The sequence below is a fragment of the Hyperoodon ampullatus genome (genome assembly GCF_949752795.1).
Source record: "Hyperoodon ampullatus genome assembly, chromosome: 7".
In the NCBI taxonomy this organism is placed as follows: domain Eukaryota; kingdom Metazoa; phylum Chordata; class Mammalia; order Artiodactyla; family Ziphiidae; genus Hyperoodon; species Hyperoodon ampullatus.
In genome coordinates, this window is record NC_136920.1 from 111,253,462 (window position 1) to 111,271,539 (window position 18,078).

Consider the following 18,078-nt stretch of genomic DNA (forward strand, 5'->3'; position numbering starts at 1 on the left):
AAGGAATAAGATTTAGATTTCAGATATGTTAAATGTGAGATGCCTATTAGACACCCAACTTCATTAACATGGTTTCAGAAATTGTTAATGATGTTCTATTTACAAAAGAAAATATAATAACCAATTTATGGTTACAAAACCTGTTCACGTAATTTATCTAATTTGGATACTGTTATAAATAACATAGTGAATTATGTGAGGCAGCGTGTGATGGATAATTTCTTGAGCTTTCACTTTCATCTTGGCTGAGGGTATTTTTTCTGCTGCTGAAGTATTTTCTTGCTGAGGCTATTACTTTTTCTGCTGAAGTATTTTCTTGCTCAAGTAAGAATTTCCTGAATTTGTCTCCGGGCAAGCTGTGAAAGAACAAAGTATATTTCCATCTGGCTGATTTAAAATTGCTAAAGTTCTGCCATCTTCTTTTCAATTTTATGAGACATCAACTAGAAATTTAAGATTAAAGATACATACTCATCTAGTTCTAATATAGATTTTAAAGGTCATCAATATTGCTGGCAATGTTAGAACTGTATTATAGAACAAGTCAAATAATAATGATGATAATAAAAAAAAATTATACCACCTAACACTTGAGTACTTGTCATGTCTCTTGCACTGTGCTAAGTGCTTACATATATTAAATGACTGAATCCACACAACAATCCTCATTCTACAAAGAAAGTAAGCTATAGTGATATTAGGTAATTTTGCCCAAGTTTCCAGAGCTAGGGAGTGGTGAGTCAAGATTCACCCAGGCATTCTGGTACCAGAGCCAGCACTCCCAACCCCCCCATGCTGTCTCACTGGAGAAACTGAGAAATTTTCAGTGGAATAAGAGATAAGAGTGTTTGCATTTAAATAGTGCGTGTTGAGGATGTAAAGTCAGAAAATAGATAATTTGTTTAAGATATTACTTCATTAATTGATATCCTAGTGCCTATACCATGCCGATCACTATGCAAGTACCATAAAAACTATGACCTCTGCCCTGTTGTTCTTGGGGTAGGAAAGGAGATGGAGAAAATAATACCTTGAATAGGAAGCAAGACTCAGGAAAATCTTAATTTTAGGATAGTGAAGACTTAGGCATGTTTAAGTGGTGAAAAACAGGAGCCACTATCATGGAGAATTTGAAAATTCATCACAGACATTGATCTATCAACTTTCAGAGAGTGGTAATTTTCAATAACAATAGTCCCCTTAATAGTCACAATTTTTGAAGTTTTAACACTATTGATGTAAAACATATAAATCAATTAGAGTCCTAGACATTTGGCATTATGTGGTTAATGTGACCATCACTGATAGCTAAATTCAGTTGCAAACATATTTTAAGTCTGAACTATCTGCTCTGGGTGTCCCCACTGATTAAATTTCTACTAAGTATTTTGTAGAAATAGTTCCAATATAATATTCTTCCCTCTACATCACTCATTTCTATTTTCTTACTATTTTTATGCAAACTGGTTCGCAATTATAGAGTTACACCTTATCAAAGGCATTTTTTCTAAGGGCAGAAAAAAAATCTGACATAAAAACTAGATGATGCTATAAATTCTTGCTTGCTTACTTGATTTAGCTACATAGCTGGCTGGCTACTGCCTGTATTCCCAAAGCGTGGATTTACAATGCAGGCATGTAGTGATAAAAAAGGATTTGTATAACTTAAAATGACTGGATCTCTAGAGGCTACCTTGTTTCTCATATGAAGGGTGTTTCAAACGAGGGCATGGAAACTAGTAAGTACTGGCTTCTGTTTTTGTTGTACACCTTCCAGAAATTTTTGACTGAAGACTCTGTGTACTAGAGTTCTTTCCACACAGAGCTGACTGATATTTGAAGAAAATTTTCATTTCTCCAACCAAGAAAAATATGATTTATCTTTTCCAAGCTTCACTCTTGTTATTAAATCTATGTATTTTTACTTGTGGAGAAGTTATACAAGGTAACTGTGTGCATCATTCTACGGTAAGAATTTCAGCAATATTATTTCAGCTAGGAAAGCATGATTATATAGTTTTCAAGATATATATTAGATGTTTGAAAAGATTAATTACAGTACTCAATATAATTTATGGGAAAATTAAAGTGTTTATTTAGAAATGCTGAGACTTATGCTTAAATAATATTACTTTTAAACTTAGGAAACCATAAACTGAAGATTGACTCTTAATACATTTCTTGTGAAAAATTGTTAAAGAAATTGCAGGCCTTGGTTAAAAACTAGCCAACAACTTTCCAGTTAACTTTAATAATGAAATGTCTGGTAGGTAGTAAAAAAATTCACTTTGCTTAAAATAAACTATTCTATAAACTTTCATACTTCAAATATAGTCTTGTGACCAGTTACCTAGGAAATGTTAAAATTTAAAATTAGAAAATTTTATTCAAAACAATGTTAGAGTGATTGATAGCTAAGATAGTGTATGCAATACTATGAGTAGATTGTGATTTGAATCTCTATACATTTAAATGTTGGCTTACAATTTTTAAATGTTATAAAATGTATTTACCACTGTGTCAATACTAAATTCTAAAGTTGAAGCAAGAATAAATTCTTAAAAAGCTACAGAAATATTAATAACAATTCTCTATACTAAAAATTTAAGAATCTTATTTAGATCTAAAAAATATAGTTGTAACCTAAGTTTTTGAAAACATCTACTATGTCAATTATTATAGGAGTTTAGGGGAAAGAGCAAAAAGTTAAAAGTAGATCTGTGTAACAAAATGTAAGCATCTTTTTGGGCAAATATCTTTTATATTGTGATTAGCTCTTTACCTTTCTCTCAATATCCAGGTCAAAGAGGACAAAGCTTGTTATTATTTTCTTTAAATTACAGAGTTATTTTAAATCACATAAATTCTACCAAAGGATGTTTTAACATTAAAAAAACCAGTAGTGTGCCAACAAGAATAGATACCTTTGGAATGACATCTGTAATTGGCTTTCTTTCTTTTTTCTTTTTGAATAGTAGTTAGTACTTTTTAAGCTCCTACCCCATCTTGCACCTTTCTCCTTCTTTCTCCCCACTTGTAATCACAGGTTTGTAGTTGGTTGTTGGCTTTTTATTTTAAGTTAAATTTAATTTTTTTAAAATTTATTTTATTGAAGTGTAGTTGATTTACAATGTTGTGTTAATTTCTGCTGTATAGCAAAGTGATTCAGTTATACATATGTAACTGAATATATATATATATCTTTTTTCATATTCTTTTCCATTATGGTTTATTACAGGATATTGAATATAGTTCCCTGTGCTACATAGTAGGACCTTGTTGTTTATCCATTCTATATATAAGGTTGCTGGTTTTTTAAAATGATATCTGTTGTTGATTTTGCAAAGCAAAATTCCATGCTTTTTTTCTGTTATCACTGCTACCTTTTTTTTATCTTTTAATATTTTTAACTTTTTATTTTATATTGGAGTATAGCCAACTAACAATGTTGTGATAGTTTCAGTTGCACAGCAAAGTGACTCAGCCATACATATACATGTATCCATTCTCTCTCAGACTTCCCTCTCATCCAGGCTGTCACATAACATTGAACAGAGTTCTCTGTGCTATACACTAGGTCCTTGTTGGTTATCCTTTTTAAATATTCAGTGGTACCTTTTAAATCTATGCACACTTTACCTTTCAAAACTGTAAATACTTTAGCTTATACAAAAGCGACAATTTTCCTGCACATTTCCCCCAAACCACGATTCCTAATAACTAGTGGCAGAAAGTGTTTTTGGCATAGAAATGTTGTAGGCATCTCAGGGAACCTTCTTAGTACCCATTCAAAGAACTTCAAATTGCACAATTTCTGGAAGAGGGATGGTCAGAACTATATCACACATGGAAATGTGTAAAAGTTAAAGGTCAAGGCCATAGAGCCACCACACTAGAATGTAAACCCTAAATGATTCCTTTGTAATTGGAGAAGAAAAAAGGAGAGCAAAAATAATGAATTAACATATATTTATTGTTCATACCTAGAATTTACCCATAAAGTTTATTTGTGGAAGTTTGAACTAACCAGTTAATTATGTTTTTTTCTAATGATCATCCTTGTATATGTCCTGAAATCTCATCTTTTTTTTACACTCTTCTTATTTATGACATATTAGGTAATATAACATATTTCATATATTTTTTCTTATTTCTATTTTTTTAATATAAAGGATTCTCCAGTAGTTAACATTGTAGAAGATGAATCTAATGCAAAAGGTGAAAGTAAAAGTAATGCTACTGTTTATAAAGAAGATTGTGAGGAATCATGTGATGTTAAAACTAAAATTACACGAGAAGAAAAACATTTCATGTGTAGTAAGTATTAAAAATAACCACAATTATACAGGTATATGATTTATTATTTCTAGGGTAGAGATGGAAAAATATACCTTAGCATTTTTGTGGGTCATTTTATATATATCCTGATCATCCGAGGCCAGGAGTTTTATGTGTTTGGCACATAGTAGGTGCTTCGTAAGTGTTTGGTAAATGAACAAATCCTTCTTCTATATAATATGGCCCAGTGACACCAACTAGCCACAGAGGGAAGGGGCAAGCCAGAACGCACTGATAGTATCAATTCGCCTAGCACTATTTTCTTACTTCCGTCTGAACAAATGGCAAATTTCACCTGAGTTTTGAGAAGAAATTCACTAATATTGAGTAAATGCTACAATAGATATAATACAAATTCACAGCGAATTTATGTAGCAAAGCATACAAAATAAAACGTTTTAAAATCTCCATTTTTGTTTAAAACTAGTAACAGTGCAGTAATTTTCATGATCTATTTATATGTACATAGGCGGTGAAATGAGACGGGGAATCAGAAAGGGAGGAGGTTCTGATCCAGTTCTTATAGGACTGTAACTCCTAGGTCAGAAAGTATAAAAAGCTCACATTATTGTGTTTAATTCTATGTGTAACACAGGTATCTCAGGCTTCTCAAACCTATGAGTGTGGCTTTAGATCCATTAAGACAGATGTCTAAATCCAGGGAGTATCTAATAGAAAGTGAGAGACTGAAAGTAAAAATGAGAGATGAAGCTGGGTGAGGTAGATTTTAAAATATCACGAATTATTAATGTGATTCTACTGCTAGAGGAAAAGTTAGGAAAATAGAAATAAATAATTTTTAAAAGAATAAGGTATGCCATAATGTGTGACTCCTTTTGTTGTAAAGGACATCATCAGTATAACTGAATAAACTTGGATAAAATCTGAGAAGTACATGGTAGTCAATGTTTATTTCCTTATTTTTATGACTGTGTTGGGGAGAATGTCTTTGGTGTAAGAAAAACACACTGAAGTATCCAGGGGCATCATGGTGGCATGCTCAAAAGAATTAAGAAAAAGTTCTTCATACTATTCTTGAAACTATTCTATAAGTAAGATTGTTTTAAAATAAAACCAAAATACATAGTAAAAGTTTAACCAGAAACCAACCAGCTAAAACTTTTGACTAAGATTTATTATGGGTATATATGTATGTGTGTTTGTAATTTGTTTATATAAAAATATAGCATTAATAGAAAAAATTTAAAGAAAGATTTACTTTTAAAATTAACTTACATGATATGGAATTATTGCCTTTTACTTTCTTATGTAGTAAGAACTGATGAGTCTTGGACCTCCTGCTTCTGTACCTCTCACCTTATAAAGTGAGAATTGATATTCAGAATGTTGTCTCTCATTTATATCAGATTAAATTATTTGGGGGTAATCTAAATTATTAGGAAGCATACTTTCCTTGCGAGGTATTGAAATAATTGTTTTCTTGGATAATCCTGAGTTAAACAAAAAAGCACTAACTAGATTATGCAATTCTATGTATTAGATTGAGCTTTATTGTTACATATTTATCCAACATCATTTTGTAATTATTTTTCACTGTAATTGTTTTCTATAACAAAATAATATTTAGCAAACACATTTTGTTATGATTTAAGGAAATTTGCAAAATTCTATTGTTTCTTATACACGAAGTACCAAAAAACTACTAAGAAATATGATGGATGAGCAGCAAGCTTCCTTGGATTATTTATCTAATCAGGTATGGATTTTTTAGAATTGTGTTGTTATTGTATGTGTACATTGATATACTTAGCTAGAGGTATAATTGTTTAATTTTTTAATGCATTAAAGTCCATACATCGATTTAGTGCCTACTATGTTAGAGGCACCATAGTAAGCCTCAGGCAAACAGAAAGCAATAACAACAAAAAAAGATCTTCACTTAAAGCTTATACAGTCTAAGAGAGCAGAAAAATGTATTGAAAATGTTGTGACTGCTGTCAGAAAGATGCACCAAAGAAATTCAATATCTGAGCTATGAGAAGTGTTCCCAGATGACAGAGATTATGAACTGAATCATGAAAGATGGATAAATGCTTCAAAGGTCACAAATGTGGGGTAAGAAGAGAAGGACCTTCCATTCTGGGGAACTGCTTGAAGTGGTGCAGGGGTGGAGTGGCTGGTGAGGTTGAGGTGTATAAGGAAAACTGACTTAAAGAAATAGGAGCTAACTCATGCCACACCAAGGAGTCATCGAAGTGTCTGGGCAGGGAAATGTGATGATTAGATTGACAGCTAGTGAGGAGGATGACTTGAGGAAGAGCAGAGGAAGGAGACAGGGAGATCAGATAAGAAACTACAGCAAAGGAGTAGGCAAGATACAAAGAACAGATCTGCAAGAGCAGTCAAATGCAGAACTGGGCAGATGAAAGCAATGTGTAGGAGGAAAACAGTACTCAATTTAATGATTGCTATTTAGTAATGCCTTTCTTTACTGCTTAGAGCAGTAAGGAATTCAAAAGAAAAATGGGCATTATATATATTTCAAAGCTGGATTTATAAGAGGCTTAGAGATATCACTTATAAAATTCAGCCAAAGAGAGTTTTGTTCAAATATAAATTTGCTTAAATGTATGCATGTGTGTTTAGGTTAATGAGCTCATGAATCGAGTTCTCCTTTTGACTACAGAAGTTTTTAGAAAACAGCTGGATACTTTTCCTCACAGACCAGTTCAGTCACATGGTGAGAACTTTGGTATTTCACCCTTTTCATACTTGTCTTTTATTGCTTAAAAATTTCCTGGACAGGTTGGTGCATTTAGAACTTTTGTTTAAAAAATACAGCTCATTATCATCTAACAGACTGGAGGAGTAATACCTGCCAAATTTCAACCCAGACAGTGTATACTTTCCTGAATTGGGAAGCTTTTCTGACCATTTGAAAGCTATGGCTGTATACAGATATTCTGAATCTGTTGAAAATAGCATAGTTTTATGTAACTGAATTCAGGCTCTCCTTTTACATTTTAATATTAATAATCAATCTTCAGTTAGAAGAAAAAAACGTCTCAGAATTCCTCCCACCTGTAAAAAGTATTTTTAACATGTCTGAGATGTTTCAAATTGGGACATAAAATTTGAAAAGAAAAAGAAACTTAAGACAAAAGAAACTGGAATTTAGCATGGTTTATACTAAAACACTGTATAGTAATTCCTAAAGTCATGGGTTTCTTAGAAAAGTGCCCTATATATCTTACAGTTGTGAATTAATAACAAAAAGTTCCAAGCAAGTAAATATTTATTGACAGCCTAGTGAATGATCTTTCTTTTTTCCTTACAAAGAGAAGGAAATAAACTGTTAATGAGAATCACCTATGTGTCAGGTACTATGACAGGCACTTTCACATGTTGTTTTTTGTTATTCTATTATATCTCATTTATTTCCCATAAGTGTAGGTAGTGTAACATGGTGGTTATGAGCAAGGACCCTGGTGTCAGATCACTTGTCTTCAAATCCCTCATCCACTGTTTCCTTGATATCAGTTTCCTCATCAGTAAACTGATAGTACCTACATCATATGGTTCTTATGAGGATTAAATGAATAAATACACCAAAAGCTCCTAAAATATTGCTTGATGCATAGTAAGACAGTATAAGTGTTCACTATGATGATCATCAGATAAGGAATATGGAGCCCAGAAACATCTGAATAACCTGTTCATATTTATTTGGATGGTGATGGCAAAGCAGATATTCCAACTCAGATTAGTCCTACATTGTAAACTTCTATTATCATATCTCTTAACATAAATTTATTATGAAAATGTCTCTTAGCAATTCAGAAGAAAGGCAACAAATCTATATCTTCTAGAAGTGAAGGGGAAAGCAAACAATTTTTATAGCTAACTTTTTGTAGATGACATTTTCTGCATATTTACTGTGCGCTAGGCACTGTGCTAAGTGCTTTATATTGATATAATGTCTTACTATGTAAATCGTCAGAATAACACTATGAAGTAGATAGTATTATTATTATAACAATATTGCACATGAAGAAAATTAGTTAAGTAACTTAGTTCTGGCTAGTAAATAGTAGAACTAGGAATCTAACCCAAGCTTCTGGCTCTGAAGTATCAGGCTTTCATGTGTTTGTTCTCTTGGTAACTGATGCTGTAAGGGTTGAATTTGTTTTATCACATTTATAAAAGATAACACAAAGTAAAGTAAACTATAATATCACATCTACATACATATCTACATAAGATATAACACAAAGAGTAAACTATAATATCATATCTACATAATACATTTACAATCCCCTAGAAAGGGTAGTGCTTAAGAGAAGGTGATTATAGACTGCTACAGTTCTAGCTATTGTCAACAGAGCAGGCTCTAGCCTCAGCATCATTTTTTCTGGTGAAGAAAGTGATTTCCCCCTCCTCTCCCTTTGCCTGTTTGTAATAGTGGGCCCCAAAACACTAGAATTTTTGAAATTTCAAATAGTGGAGAAAGGATGTGTCAATAGTAATTAATCTACTTATTCCTTTGGATTTTCTCCTCCTCATTCACACAGATTTCTGTTACATATTATGTTCCCAAAATAAGCCTAGAATTCTGAAAGGGCATTATTTATTGGACAAGAGAATGCATAATCATAAAATATATTAAATAAATGTTGATACCAAATGGAATACTAATCAATGACAGTGAGTTAGTTATTAGTGAAGGTTTATTGCAGCATAACTTATTCAATCCCGGTTCCTCCACCTATCTATCTAGTTTCTTCTTATTTCTAAAGTTGAGATAATTTTTCATTTTCAAAAAGTTAAAATCATCATCATTACTGAACATTTTAATAATAATAATTTCAGATGGCACTGTCAATTCTCTGTTATAAAATGATTGTCTTAAATGTATATGTGGAAATATCCAAAATAACTAATTTTACTTTTCTAGGTTTAGATTGTACTGATATTAAGGATACCATTGGTTCTGTCACTAAAACACCAAGTGGTTTGTATATAATCCACCCAGAAGGATCTAGTTACCCATTTGAGGTAAAGTTTTCCCTTATTATATGGAATAGGATAGGCATCTAATTTATTTAAATATTAGAATTTTAATTGTTTTAATATATTATTTTTTCTTAAAAAATTTAAAATAAATCAGTATAAGTTCCAGTTTCAAAATTTTCATTTTCTGGAATTCTTTGCCCAAACCACAAACCAATAAAAGAACTAGAGGGTCTTTCACTTTTCTATTTGAGTGTTCATAGTTACACTCTTTAAAGTAAATCCATTTGGTGTAAGATCTTATATTGCAAAATAAATCTTACTTGCTTGAATTAGCTTATGGATATTAAAAAATAATTGTGTGCTTTGCCTTGGGGCTTGCTAAAAATACTTTAGTTTCTCTTCCTATACTTGGTTATACTTTCTTTGGATGATAAGTGATTTTTTGTGATTGTATAAGAAATTAATAATTAAAAAAACCTTTCACTGAATTGTGAGACAGATTGAGAAGCTGATCCATTTCTCAAATCAAATAAAATAAATTACTCATATTTATCCTTAGTAGTCTATACCATGATTTCTAGAAGAAATTTCTACTAGAAATTATGTTATTAAAATTATGTATTTTAATATTACTATATTACATATAGTATATATAATATATAAAAATATATATATATAATTTTCTGGTTACTTTTTTGTGCGTAAGAAATTTATAATACCAATATCATTCCTTATTGATAGTCTTTATTAAAATATTTTTTTTCTAAACCAGTTTCTCGTCTCAGAGTTACTGACATTATTTTTTGACATCTATTGTCAAAAATTGGGAATTAAGTGAGAAATAATTTTAAATTACCTAAATTACTTCACCTACAGATTCAAAAATGGACCTGAACAGATGTGGAAAGGGAAGGCTTCTAATATTGTGAAGAGTGGGATGCATAATTTCCTCTTTTGTGGGAAAGTGTTGGTTCCCTAACTTCCTCCACACTGCCTTTTTCTGTCTGTGTGTGGGAAGTTTCTGATGGGGAGGATTGCTCTGATTTTCTTGCTGTGTCACTTCTATGGGTCCCCTATGCTTGTCCTCTTAGAGGCATTTAACAGAGCACCACAGATGCACCTATGAGTGCCTGCTGAGATGGGGCACAAATCATGCCTTTCTGTCTGAAAATCCCAGTCTGAACACAGGCCTTCCAGGCTTTTGGAGGAAAAAAGCAATCAAAGACAGGCACACAGGCACATTTAACACTGTTTTTAAAAAATCAGTGTTTTAATTAAAAGGAAAATTTAATTTATAAAGAAATACATCACTCTGCCATATCAGATTGGCACAGTTATTACTCAACTAAAAAATATTTATGGAGATGAGGAATAAGAGGTTAACCTTAAAATGCTCCAGATACATATGTTAAAAAAATGACTGATACAGGGACCACAATTAGGTTTGTTTTATCATAAACAGTAGTGTTTCTAGAGATTTGAAAAAAATCTGAATACATTAATGACATACAGTTGCATTGAAACTTTCAGTGGAAGTATCTTCTCTTTCTCTAGGCTTTAAGGGTTAAGTATGAGTTTTATATCAAAGAATGAAAATAATATTATGTTATTTTTGTCTTTTCTGGGTTTATTTTAGGTAATGTGTGACATGGATTACAGAGGAGGTGGATGGACTGTGATACAGAAAAGGATCGATGGGATAATTGACTTCCAAAGGTTATGGTGCGACTATCTGGATGGATTTGGTGACCTTTTAGGTTAAATTTTATTTATTTCTCCTCTTTTTTCTTCTTTTTGATAATATGCCTATGGACTCTGTCTCTATTGGTCAAATAGTTAGTAAAAATAGCAAATCCTTGTGAATATAAAAATATGACAAATTACCCTCTGCTTATATGCCAAATTACTTAAAATAAATAGGTCTTCAGTTGGGATATGAAAATCTTTATTTTTAGTTGAAATGTGATTTGAGTGAAAATTCTAAATTGTGTTATTTATTAAGTATTGACTATACTCCCAGCAGAATTCTGGCAGATACTCAATAACTATTTGTAGAATGAAAACCTGAATGAGCAAGGACCTTGAAATTCTTGAGATTTGTGCTGTGTCTACACAAGCAAATGAAATAGAGAATTTGAGGTCCATGGTTGTAGGAATTCAAATTATGTAAATGTCAGTAAAAATCACTATGCTCAAAACTTGGAAAATGTAAACCCCAGATGAACTGTAAAATCTGTTCACGTTATTACCAAATGGCAGCATCAACTTTTGCTGGTGAATAGAAGCACCAGTATTTCTGAACCCTGCAGAATTTTACATTAATTGGAACATTTGCAGGTGACTTTGATCATTTTCATGCTATTATTTTGTTACTGTTGTTATAATTTAGAGTCTTTAAGATCCCATAATAATGTCATCCAAGGATTTAATAAGTGGTGGTGTTTGTCCTACTGCTAAAAACCCTACAGCATGCCAATGATGTTAGAAGGGACATGAAATGTAATAAAATGTCATAAGTAAGGCCAAATAACTGCCATGCTATGGAATGCAGTTCAAATACTTGTGTTTTCTCAACATTACCTCCAATTTTCCAGTAAGAGCTGCCTTCTGAATTGAGCTGTCATACATCTGCAGGCTCTAAGTTGTTATCTTTCTTACTTAATGCTTATTTCCATGGGAAAATTATCTGAGTTTTGACCAAAAAATGTCTTCAGGAAGGTATACTTCACATAAGCAGACCGCTTTGTACTTGGCCTATTTAAAAAAATAAACTTGGGATTAAGGAAAATGTATTGTTCAGTTAAATCTGAGGTTGGGGTAGAGGGGAAAGATGGCAAGGACACTTAAATTGTAGTGTCAGCCTGTGAGAAACTAAGCAGGCCCACCTTCCTTCTTGTACTTCTTTTTTACTTCCTATGCTCCCTTTCTTCCAGTATTTCTTCAGAATACTTTTCAGTTCTAAGTGGATATGTAGCTAAAATGCCCCTGTAAGGCCTGGAGAGTGACTTAGTATCTTAGCTATAGTTTTAAGATTTGAATGCTGTCACATTGTCTCCCAACTCGTGAAGTTTGTTTTGACTAGATCCTTACTTCCTTCAGTAATTTCATGATTCAAGCAGAGGGATATACTTCAGAGCAGGAGTGTCCACATTTAGGTTATGCCACAGTGGGTAGAGGGAGGTAGAAAGCCATTGGCTAGAACATGCAAGAAGAATGCAGTCTGAATTAGGGAGTTCAATAATCCATCTTGGATCTATAATCATCGCGGAAATATTGACCCTTAACCTGGGTATGCTCAAGTGTTGCTACCTTATGTCTTCATTCATAGGTAACTGATGAGCTTCATTTTAACAAAGAAATATTTGTTCACAAAACATTATTCTCAAAGACAGAAAAAATAATTTCTACTGAGCATTTTCAGAAAATATTTCTTTAGGTGTTGCTGATTTGGAGGTTAAACCTCTTATATTTACTGGTACACATCATTTTGTTACCTGCCATAATATTTGAACTCATTTTTTGTTGACAGGCCTAAGGTAAAACTTGACTTTTTACATGATCTTTAAATGAATTTTTGAATTTAATTTGGGGAGATAAAAAAATGAAACAGAGACTAGTTATCCCAAGTCTAGTAAAGTAGAAGTGGGAAGATACACACACACACACACACACACACACACACACACACACACACATATATATATATATATATATATATATATATATATATATATATATATATATATATATATATAATGTTTTGGTAAATTAGGCAAACACTGATAATTTGAACCAGGACAATCTAGTCTCTCAAATAATTTATGTGTGCCATCTTGGAGTTATTGAAACACTAAGCAAAACCAAACACTTAATAACAAAAAGTTATTCTAACTTGTATTAAAGTATATTTAAAAAAGCATTTTTTTTAAACAGGTGAATTTTGGCTAGGGCTGAAAAAGATTTTTTACATAGTGAATCAGAAGAATACCAGTTTTATGCTGTATGTGGCACTGGAATCTGAAGATGACACATTCGCTTATGCATCATATGATAATTTTTGGCTAGAGGATGAAACAAGATTTTTTAAAATGCACTTAGGACGATATTCAGGAAATGCTGGTAAGTTTTTTATTCCTAAAATTATCCAAAAGATTTACATATAGCTGATTCAATATTAGATGAAGATAAAAGTAATGCATTTCTTTTGGTATATGACACATAACTGATAACAGAATAGGTTAGGAATGAGAAAACTGGCTAAGTCTTGAGTTTTTAAACTCTGCTATGATGGTTGCATCACCCCGTGATTTTGAAGTGCTTTATACACTTTAAAACAATTTTGCCATATGTAATCAGAATTGATTCTTTAGAAAGCGAATCTGTGGGGCAGGCTGGGAAGGCATTATTTACATTTTCATGTACTGAGAGGCTGGTGTTTAGAAGTCATAGAATGTTAGAGCTGATCTTCACTCTTCTCACTCTGCAGGTGAAGAAACCTGAAAGATTAAGTGACTTGTCCAAGAGTCCCAGCTCATCACAGTTGAGCAAGGGCAAGGACCCAGGTTGATAGAACAACTAGTTTAGTGAGGTCTTTTCTTTTTCTTTTCTTTTTTTTTTTTTTTTTGGCTATATCTCGGTACATCTACTCATTTCTAAATAAGTTAAATTTATAGAACTTCAAAATACTTGATATTAAATTCATATTTTGATGCTGATATTTTAAACTTGAGTTAATACTAAATTCAGCTCTCCCGTTCATTGCTCATCATGGTACTTGTTCATTAGGTATGTTTAGTGTTAGAAATCCAAAAATGAATGAGTTATGTTCCCAGTTCTTTAACTGTCACAATATGGAGGGGGAGATTAAATAAAACTGAAAACACAGAATACTGATAGAGCTCTGGGGGCTAAAGAGAAAGAGAGAATGATTCCAATGGATGACATCCAGAGAAGGGTAGTTTTCAACAAAGAATTAATGTTAGAGTCAACCTGGGATGCTTTTTGAAAGTACATACTCATGCAGAATCTGATTCAGTAAGTTTGGGCCCAGGTATTTGTATTCACTAGATGGATATGTTGGCATTCTTATAGTTGAGAATCACTGATCTGTACTTGGAGGAATGGATAGGCTTTTGGCAAATGAATGTTGGCAAACAGAGCAGCTTGAGTCTAGGCACACAAGGAGGAAAATTACTGGGCATGAGAAGTTGTCTGGTGTGGATGGAATCTCTGATATCTGAGGGGGTTTAGACTTAGGATATTAAGTAAAAGTCTGAAATTTAAATATTGACATATAGGGACAATTTTAAGGAGTTATATAATTTTTGAGGCTTCATCTCTAAAAGAGTAAAGAACTATCTAAATATGGAACATACAACATTAGGAAAAGTTTATGTGGGATTTCTCTAGAAGATAACTAGGATCTCATTAGAGGATACAATTTATAATGGCAAGATTTTTTTCATTTTGGAATCCTCAAATTTTGTAATGCCTTATTCTGCCTTTTCCCAATAAAGTTGTTAAGTAACTTTCAAATGTTGATCACATAATATAATCAAAATAAAGAAAAAAATGTCAAAAGAATGTAAAGATAGCAGTATAGTTAAGTATGATCAGGTATTTGGTAGAAGTGAGCCAGACATTTGACTTTGAGCTCAGAGCAAAAATAGAAATATGAAATTTGAACATTTGAGGAGCACAGTTGTTCCATGAGGACACATTGTCCTGGTTCTAAAACTTGAGAGACATTTCTCTGGGTCCTTAGCGAAAACAAAGTGAAATGTTTTCTAATTATACTCGGGCAGAAAACATAACAGTGAGTTTTAATGGGCCATTTCTTTAAAAATAGACCTATGCATTATATTTTTAGAGTAAATTATTAAATATAATCCAGTGAGGAGCTCATATAATGTATGATCCTTCTGATGGTTGGACTTAACCAGGGAGAGTATCTGTGGAGGGATCATATAATTTAGGCAATGCTCCATAAGTGTTGTCTTTCTCATTTGAACTTCTGAAAGGTTTTGCACCATGAGGTATTGAAAATGATATTCTCCCTGCAAATATGTGCAATTTTGGCATTTTGTTCCTATGAAGTACATGGACAGAGACAGGGCTGGGGTACAGGATAGGTCACTACCATTAGTGAAGTTCTCCAGGTTCCTCAAAGACATCTCAAAAGATGCCAAACATTTGGAACATAATGAAACAAACTTGGGCTTTGAATTCTTCAAAGATTTTACATAGCTTCACTTTTACTTAGTGTTTCAAACATATTAGCAAATTTTATCTATAAGTGAAATCTAAGTACAATGGGACTAATTAGAACTTTTATTTATATGGTTTAAAAGAAACAAACAAACATGACTTCTACCCCTGCTATTTAGTTAGCCAGGTTGCCTTGGTCAAGATATTTAATCTTTGAAGATTACTGTGACTATCAGGGATACCATACATAGAATGTCCAATGTAAGTCTTTAAAATATGGTGGTGTTTTAACTACTATCCAATTAGTATGCATATCATGTGGAGAGCCATGAAGAAAAGGCATACCTCACTGGTATAGTTGATTTTTTTCTTGAGGGCATTGGGCATTTAATATAAACTTGGTGGCCACTAAATAAAATCAAACAACTTTTGCAGTTATAAATTTGTTCCCTAAAGGTAGAGGTTTCACCTTCTTCCATACCTCTCTATCTAAAGTGATGTAAAATGGTACTGGTATAAAAATTTATGTGTAAATTATTTTCTTTGCCTAAATTACCAATTACCATATTATTCTTCCCCAAAGTATGACAGGTTTATACACCATATTTTTGACCTAAATTATCTGGTTCTGTCTACACAGCCAAGTTTCCATTTTGTGATTTGCGATTTTATATCGAATGTCCACTTATTCATGTTTACATATTCTGAGCCTATTTATATGAAATAATTGGAATCACAAAATTGTAGGAATGGAGAGCACATTACCCCTGGTTACCAGGGGTAAGGGATGGGATTTAGTTTTTAAAGCATATGAAGGAAACTATCATTCAAATTATACTGCCACTGTTTGGTCCTTTCATACAATTATGCAACGATTTAATAGTTTTCAATTTATTAACTGATAATATGCAAAGTTTTCCTAGGCCATCACAGACCACCATAATTTGATCCAACAAATGTCTACTTAAACATGACTATCATATTGAGGAATTTATTACCAGATTTGACATATTGCACCCGGAGGAGAGATTTTAATATAATACCTAGTAAAATATAGTTTAAACCTTAGTTCTGGGATGTAATGCTTTTGCATAATGAGTTGGTAAATGTTGATTAAAATTACAAAAAATGCCTTTAAATTTTGTCATTAAAAAAATCTATTTTACCTAGGTGATGCATTCCGGGGTTTCAGAAAAGAAGATAATCAAAATGCAATGCCTTTTAGCACATCAGATGTTGATAATGATGGATGTCGCCCTGTATGCTTTATCAATGGTCAGTCTGTGAAGAGCTGCAGCCACCTCGGTAACAATACCGGCTGGTGGTTCAACCAGTGTGGTCTCGCAAATCTGAATGGCATTCATTACTTCCCTGGAAAATTGCTTGCAACTGGAATTCGATGGGGCACATGGACCAAAAACAACTCACCTGTCAAGATTAAATCTGTTTCAATGAAAATTAGAAGAATTTACAATCCATATTTTAAGTAATCTCATTTTAAATTGTAATGAGTGTTCCACAGATATTTTTTAATATATAAACAATTTTACATAGTTTCTCTTTTTACAGAGTGTTTCAAGCCTATTAGCCAAAATTTAACCATAGGTGACATCTAGGTATTATGAGTCTAAATAGAAATCTTTAACTTTGTAGAGTTTTATAGAGGAAAACATGGTTCAATGTATGCTTTTACTACTAATTATATTAACAATATATAATAAAATTTGTTTTGAGTGTATTGCAACCTGTCTACATGGAGTCTGTTGTCCTTTTAAAGAATTTTCCCTTTTCTTTAAAACATATAAACCATAGTGCATTATTAGGAAAATTAAAGAAATTGTTATATTTATTTCTATATTTATTTGAAATGGCTAAATATATAATCTACAGATAATTTATATTGAAGGCCATTACAAGGAATAATTTTGTACAGATTAATATATAAACTTCACATAGTTTAAAAACCTTACTATTTCCAGGTGATTCCATAATATTTTACAGGTAATAAGAGTTTGCTGCAAAAATAAAGTCCTTCTTGTTTTCCTATTTTATTGTGGTAATAAATTTATTCTTATTTGTAATGAACTTACTATATACATTTGCATACTGATCAGTTGCATTCTAAAACACATTTATATCCTAACTCTTTTTAAGGCAGTAGGAAAGGTATGAGCTTTAAGTGAAGGAGAAAGAACAATGAATCAGTTGTCTAGAGGTGGCTCTAGGAGCAAGTTTTTTAGGAAGTTGGAAGGAGTTGGAGTGGTAGGCTTCCATGGGAAAACACAGCAAGGAATGTGCTAGACCATGTTCCGTTAATTAAGAAAATTAGGGTTGAACAGAAAAGTACTTTGTCCAGAGTTAGGGTTATACAATGGGTAGAAGTAGCTGAAAAGTGAGGTGGGAGGAGGTCTGAATTAAAAATACATATGAGGGTATAGAGATCACGGTGAGTTATCTGAGTACAGCAGAGGGTTTAGTTTGATCAGAACATAGAACCTGATTTGAGTTCAGGGATGAGCAAAAATGACATGGTCACCTCTCAAGATTGCTTTCACTTTG

General features: G+C 32.4%; 1 protein-coding gene across 1 annotated transcript; it reads left to right on the top strand.

The window, feature by feature from the left end:
- Nucleotides 1-1,872: 1,872 nt before the first annotated feature.
- On the top strand, nucleotides 1,873-17,009 carry ANGPTL5 (angiopoietin like 5; the record flags this gene model as incomplete). Its single annotated transcript, XM_079708235.1, has 8 exons — nucleotides 1,873-1,968; nucleotides 4,173-4,317; nucleotides 5,952-6,055; nucleotides 6,946-7,039; nucleotides 9,254-9,354; nucleotides 10,949-11,069; nucleotides 13,246-13,431; nucleotides 16,690-17,009. The coding sequence occupies 8 exons, from the start codon at nucleotides 1,873-1,875 to the stop codon at nucleotides 17,007-17,009; spliced, it is 1,167 nt and encodes a 388-aa protein (XP_079564361.1).
- Nucleotides 17,010-18,078: the final 1,069 nt, after the last annotated feature.